The sequence below is a fragment of the Tenrec ecaudatus genome, chromosome 13, assembly GCF_050624435.1.
Source record: "Tenrec ecaudatus isolate mTenEca1 chromosome 13, mTenEca1.hap1, whole genome shotgun sequence".
Lineage (NCBI taxonomy): Eukaryota > Metazoa > Chordata > Mammalia > Afrosoricida > Tenrecidae > Tenrec > Tenrec ecaudatus.
The window spans coordinates 20,392,845-20,400,059 of NC_134542.1; the positions used below are offsets into that span (position 1 = coordinate 20,392,845).

Here is a 7,215-nt window from a genome sequence, read left to right on the forward strand (position 1 = left end):
TGCCAACAAATGCCCAAGGGGCACGGCATTTGCCATAAGTCTCAGCCTGAATGCATTCAGCTCCAGCTCTGTAGGTCAGAAAACCAGCTCTCCCAGTGAAGTGCCCAGAGGCCCCCCACTCCACAAGTGAGCCTCCTGCCCCAAAGCACATTCTTTTAGCTGCTCTGTGGGCGGGCAAGTCCACCCTCTGCCTTATGGCCTGGTTTCTCGTTCTGCTGCTGCTGCTGCTTCTCTGTCCCTCCTCAGGAGTCAAAGCTGGCTCCCGCATCAGGAAGGTCAATGCTCAGGAATCTCAGGGGTCCGAAGACGATGCTCTGCTCCAGGTTTCTTGCTCTTGCTGATAGTGGGACCACCACCTTGCTGCCTCTGAAAAGGCTGATTTTATGGTCATAAGGGCGGCAACCACAAGAGACCCTGTTGACCATCACTCACCACTGAAGCATCATCCAATCAGGACCTTCCCTGCCTTCTTTCCCAGACTCCTCTGGAAAATGAAGGTCGTTTGGTGGGAGTAACACAGGCTAAGGCTAGAAAATCATATCGAATAAGTTGATGCATTACAATAATGTAAAAAAGAAGACATTTAATTATTTCTCTTAATAAGTTGTTAAGTTATTTCCAGGACTGGATTAGTGGTTCAAATTTGCCTGTTTTGGACCCAGGTAAAGTTTATGCTATTTTTCCTCCCTCCTAGTGAGCTGGGCTTTTGCCTCAGTATCCCAAAGCTGCCATCTAGGGTTACACATAATATCCTATCACTGTATTCAAATGTTGGAAGCAATGATGTTGCCAAGGCAGTCAAGAAGCTCTCCCAATGGGTAGATATCTTGTCTTAATGCAAGAATATCCCAGGAGTCCTTTGACCCTAGCTGGCTTCCTTGTACGCAGTGGTATAGGGGCCCAAATTGTACACACAGGCTCTTAAGATCAGACGATCACATTTTCATCAACATTGCCCCCTGGCTGGTAATCACAGGCCCTGATGGAATCGTCATGTTTGGAGTACTTCCCATATGGAAAGTGGCAAATGCTATAAATCAGGCTTTCTTCCCCAGGGAGTGGCTTGCCAGCACACTCTTACCCTTAAGTCTTATTAGTCAGAGTTGCATGAGATGACTATGCCTAGTCTAAGGGAGCCCTGGAGGTGATGATCTGTTTGTTCCAGAGTCTCTTGAAGGGAAGTTGGCTTTCCTGGCAAAGGAGAAGCACAGGGAAATGGCATTAGGGGAAGCAACCAATGGAGTTGGCCATTAGTGGTTTCCAATGGTGGGAACTTCCACGTCTTCCAAAGGTCTCTGCTGTGGGTGCAGGGAGAGGATGGTCTGAGCCCTAAGGGGCACCGAGAGCAGGAGTATACTTGACCCGTCCAATGGGGCCTGGCATGGATGCTGCCTCGGTGCAGGTGTGAGGTGCTATGGCTCAGAGACGGGGAACAGCCATTGTCTGCGAGGCTCAGAATAGGATGATAACTGTTATGCAGCAGCCCGAGGGGCTGCAGGAGGAGCAGGCGGTGCTAGAGGGTCATAGAAGTGTTCCCTGAAGATGAAGCAACAAATGAAGACCTCCCATCCTTGGCCAAGAAGTCCTTGCTGACCAGGCCATGAGTGGCCATGATCCTGAGGAGTCTGTGTCGAAACTTCTGGCCAATGAAAGCGTAGATGATGGGGTTGAGGCAGCTGTGGAGGAAGCCCAGAATCTCGGTGACTTCCAGGGCACGGTCAATGTCCTGTCGTCGTGCACAGGTGTCTTGAATCGCCCCGGTCCTCATGAGGGTGTCTGTGACTAGAGCCAGGTTGTGGGGCAGCCAGCAGAGCAGGAAGATGAGCACCACGGCAAAGATGACCCTCATGGCCCTGTGCTTCTGCCCCATGTGGGCCTTGTACAGTGTGCACAGGGTGAATCCGTAGCAGAACAGCATGACTACCAGTGGCAGGATGAAGCCAAAAGTCTGAGTCAGGACCCGGAGCACCAACTTCCCCTTTGTTGTATTGGTACCCATGTCTTCATAGCAGACTGGGCTGGAATAGTCTGGGTGGACCGTCTTGCGGAAGAGGAACACTGGCAGGGACAGAATCAGGGACAGTATCCAGATGCCCAGACAGATGAACTTGACCAAGTGGCGCTTCTGGACCAGTTTGTGCGTGGCGTGGACAATGGCCAGGTAGCGATCCATACTGATGCAGACCAGGAGTAGGATCCCACTGTAGAAGTTGACTTCCCTCAAGAGTGAAGCTGCCTTGCATAGGGGTGTGCCAAAGATCCAGCCGCTCTTCTTGGAAGCAGCCCAAATGGGCAGCGTCAGGGCAAAGAGCAGGTCAGCCATGGCTAGGTTCAGCAGGTAGATATCTGTGACAGAGGAGCTGACCCGGTTGTATAAGATGACCAGCATCACCAGGGAATTTCCCAGCAGGCTCAGCAGGAACACCAGGGCATAGATGGTGATCACAGCATTCTTGTTGATATCAAGTGCTACTGGCCGGCATGGGCCTGTATCTGATTCAATTTCGGGCAGGCCCGTGCTGTCACTGTAATTCCCATCCTCTCCATCATAGTACGCATTCTGATTTTCCCATTCCAATGTTCTCATTTTTGGAAGTAAGCTTAAATCCTGACCTGCAGAAGAGAGACAAAGTTGACTGCACAATAAACCCCCTCCAGATTCTAGCCCTCCTCTTGACCAAGACCCTCGGCAATTTTACCTTGGTTTGCATATTTTATGGCAGCAAATTTTGCCACACGTGGTGGCCATGTGGGAAAAGTAAGGGCTCCAACGTGTGAGGCACATTTGGTGACCAACAGCACACTTCACCCCAAAGCTATAAAGTCCTTTAAAGGCAGGTTCTTAGCATTTTTCACGATATCACCATCATGCAGACCATTGGTGAACCTCCCTTTGGATAATCCCTACAGAATGGGTGGTCGTGAGCAGCCCAATGGTGCATATCTTTGGGTCTTGAGGATGGATTTAATATTTGAAATCACAAAATACCACCAAGTTCTCCATCTCTAGGACTTTGTATTGTACCTCTTGAATGGAGGAACTTTTGAGTATGAAACTGAGGCTCACTCAGAACACTCCCTGCCATTGAGCCAATGGTGATTTCTAGTGACCCTGTGGGACAGAGTAGAGCTTTTCCTTCTGATTTGCAAGAATGTAAATAATTTTTTATAATAGAATGGATGTTTTTATTAAAGTTTAAAAAGTTTGCTTCACCATTCCCTCTTGTTCTTTTATGGGGAAAACGATGTGCCCTAGTAAAATCCCCCAGCTCTCCTACAGTTTTCCTGTCATTTGTGGTAGAAGAAGCCTCCATGGCCTCTGATGTGGATTTTAAAAAAAATCATTTTATTGGGAGCTCATACAATTCTGATGATATCCATCCATACATACATTGTGTCAGGAACATATGTACATTTGTTGCCATCATCATTCTCAAAACATTTGCCCTTTACTTGAGCACTTAATATCTGCTGCTCATTTTCCCCCACCCTCCCCACCCCCACCCCGTGAACCCTTCATCATTCATAAGTTATTATTATTATTTTGTCAAATATTACACTGCCTGATGTCTCCCCCTGCCCTCTTCTATGCTGTTCCTTCCCCAGGGAGGAGGCTATATGTAGATACCTGTAATCAGTTCCCCCTTTCTATCCCACATTCTCTCCACCGTCCAGGCATCGCCACTCTCATCACTGGTTCTGCAGAATTCATCTGTCCTGTATTCCCTGTGTTTAATTGTGTAAATCTTTAGGGGAGTACAAAGCTTCATCTTTCTCCCATGGAGTGGCTGGTGATCTTGAACTGCTGATCTTGAAGCTAGCTGTCTAACTAGCAATCCACTAAGCCACCAAGCTTAGAGATGAATCACCTTGTTCTGTTTTCTGAAAGCTATTGTAAACAACGTGTTCTGGTATAGGCTTAGAGAGAGGGCAGCATGGAGTTTTAGGATTTTTGAGCTCAAATAAAATTCAGTCAGTTATAAAAATTGTGGGTTAAATTACTACGATAAAAAAAATCAGTATAAGTTTTTTATGTCTTATGTAATCCTAGAGCAAAATAAATGGTAAACAAAACTACTAAATTTATAACATCCAAGTAAACATATTAACTCACTTAACAGGATCTTTCCCCCCTAATGTACTCTTTTTTCCCCCAAACAGTTTTTTTTTGGCAATTCATCCACATATCATCCAATTCAATAGTTAAATCATATCAAGAATGGTTGTAACAATCATCACCACAATCAATTTGAGAACAGTTTCTTCTGTCTTGTACTCATTGTTATTAGTGTAATCTTAAGACATGATGGCAAGAATATACACAACCAACCGATCTCCAATTCAACAACATCTACGTGCATCATTCACTGCCATCGGTTACACTCTTTGTGTTGTGCAACCACATTTGAGATCTTTTCCCAAATTATTCCACCGTCATTAATATAAACTCAGCGCCCCCTCAGCAAAAACTCTCTCTCCTTCAACTTGGTGATCACTGGTCAAGTTTGGTTTCTTTCCTTTTTAGTAGTTTTCTGGAGAAAACATCCACATATCATAGACTTCCACAGCTAAGTCACTTTTAAAGAGAGAGTTGTAAATACATCATCACAATCAGTTCTGGTGGCCCCTCCCTCATTCGTTCTTTGCTCCCTAATTCGCCTGCCCCTCCCTCTCCCCATCCTCACTAAACCATCGCACCAGTCATTGTCTCTATATATCCATTCCTTCTGTGCTTCGTAAACGGGAACCCTAACAGACACACTAAAAACAAAAACAGAGAGAAGAAAATAATAATGATAATATAAAGATAAAAATAAAGATGAAAAGTAAGAAAGAAAAGACCACCAGCAATATTTAAAAATCCAGAGAGGAAATTTTTGCCATGGAACTAGGGAGAAATATTTGAGCCTAGAGCAAGTTCAGGTTGGGTCAAGAGGGAAGGCTGCTGACCAAGTCTCACATTACACTGTGTTTCCGTCCACCATCGTCAAGTTTACGGTCATGTTTGTCTGATAGCAAAGCTGTTTGAGTCCCTGGCCTGTGGGCAGAAGGGATTCGCCAGCGGTTTAATTAGTCAGTTAATGTTTATCAGGGATAAAGGGACATATCCCGGGAGTATTTGTGTATGTAAAATTGTATATGCATTTATTAAAAATGTAAGCAGGTGGATGATGGATTGATCTCCGGTAGGTGGAAATATAATGGATTATTTTGGCATCTTTGGGGCAACCCTATTTGCCATGCAGCGGTGATCATTGAAAACCAGTTTGCTTCCTGAATAAAGCAGAGGGGCAGCAAGAAGCAGGGAGCAGGTGGAAACTCGGCCTTTGTCCTTGGTGGTTTTCCAGCCCTGGTGGTGATTCTCCCTTCTTCCTGTGCAACTCCCCGCGTTCCCCGCGCCGAGGCAGAGCTCGTCCTGATGAAGCAAACCTGCCGGTCCTGCAGGGACACTCAGCAGCTTCAGGTGAATTCTAATTTCCTACATACAAATGCCATCCGATGAGTCGGGGAGCTCTCTGTGTCCTCTGGCAAGTGTTCTGCAACATAGACCTGCTCTCAAAAGATCTACTTAAGAAACTCGACATAGCAGGGACACGGACAGGACCTCACACATTGGAGGCGATCTTTTTTTAACACAGAGAGAACATTCCGCTGATCATTGCAACACAACTCCAGTGTCCTCTCATGGTGGAATCTAGAAACCTTTCCAGTGACCACAGGGCTGGGGGAACCGACAGGGCCAGGCCCCTCCTCCGGTCCCCTAGCCAAAGCAGGGGGTGCTGGCTGACCCTGCCAGGCCTACAGGGTCAAGGGAAGGTGTGGGCAGGGAGCTGGTCCTAAGCAGTGGAGGCCGACAGAGGCTCTCCCTTCTGGGACAGGAAGACCGAGGGTGAGAACAGAGAGGCTGGAGGGCGTGGGTGTGGGTCCCACCAGGGATGGGAAAGCAGCCTGGGATCAAGACAGCTGGGGCTCAAAGGGAACCCAGAAGAGAGACAGTCTGAGGGGCTAGGAGGCGGTAGCGATTCCAAGACTTACCAGGATGCTGCGCTTGTCTCTTATGTGACACGCAGGAGGGGCGATGTGACTGAGGAAGGGGTGGGCGTTTTGTGAAACCAGAGGCAGGAAGTGTCTGGCCAGGTTCCTCGGCTTCCAGGTTGCTTTGGATCACTTGGAATCATTCCCTCCCTGGTCAACTCTGAAAGGGAGTGCTTTCAGGGACCCATAGCATTTATATCGGGAGGGCCTGTGAGTTTCTAGCCAATACTCTTCTTTCACAGACAAGGAAATTGAAGCCCAGACCAAGGAAATGATTGGTGCAAGACTGAGCTGAGTTATCTCCCTTTTGTCTTGTTTCTCTCAGTTACTTCTTCTTCTTCTTTTTTTTTATGGTAGAATGCTCACCTCAGCTCTTCTTCTCCCCCCCCTGCATTTCCTTTTTAAAATCATTTTATTAGGCGTGCATACAATTCTTATCACAATCCATACATACATCAATCGTGTTAAGCACATTTGTACATTCATTGCCCTCATCATTCTGAAAACATTTCCTCTCCACTTGATATCCACCTGATATCGGGTCCTCAACACAGCTACTTCTTCAAGCAACTATCTGACACTTCCTGCTCCACCTGCCTTGAGTTTTGCAAATACCGCATCCTTGCCCACAGGACCCTCATCTTCCCGAACATTGCATGGAATGACACAGGATTTGACCAGTGTGAGGCCAGCAATTCTGCCACCTCTAGCCTCAGCAACCCCCTGCCAGTGAAAGGGAATTATGCTCCTGATGTCCCCTCGATCAACCCCATGGTTTCATTCTTGGAGATTGGCTCCAACCTCATCCCCTTCTCCTTCACCAACTCCAACCCATCCGATGAGTACCAGGAGACCAGGGCCAGCAGGGCAGATATTCTCCATCCCAGATGTCCCACTGAAGAGCTCGGGGCTGTACAGCTGCCATGCTGCCAATGCAGACACTGGCCACCAGAGCCTGGCCCAGCTGGCCACCAGAGCCAGTCCACACCAAAGAAGCTCCAGCTGAGAATGGCCAGGACCCAACATTCTATGGAGCATCCATCCCTGGAGGTGCCATCACAGGCATTGTTTGGAGGGGTGATTGGTATGGGCACTATGGGCTGTTTCCTGGACTTAATGAAGCACCAGGACAGAAATGCTGTTGTGTCTCACTGAGAAGATCCAAGCAATTCAACATGG

General features: G+C 47.4%; 1 protein-coding gene across 1 annotated transcript; it reads right to left on the bottom strand.

Moving 5' to 3' along the window:
• Positions 1–1,513: 1,513 nt before the first annotated feature.
• On the bottom strand, positions 1,514–2,587 carry LOC142424856 (C-X-C chemokine receptor type 2-like). The gene has a single exon (XM_075530217.1). The coding sequence runs from the start codon at positions 2,585–2,587 to the stop codon at positions 1,514–1,516; it is 1,074 nt and encodes a 357-aa protein (XP_075386332.1).
• Between the last annotated feature and the right edge of the window lie 4,628 nt (positions 2,588–7,215).

Excerpts from the sequence above, each read along its gene's own strand:
- LOC142424856 (XM_075530217.1), bottom strand. The coding sequence starts at position 2,587 with ATGAGAACATTGGAATGGGAAAATCAGAATGCGTACTATGATGGAGAG.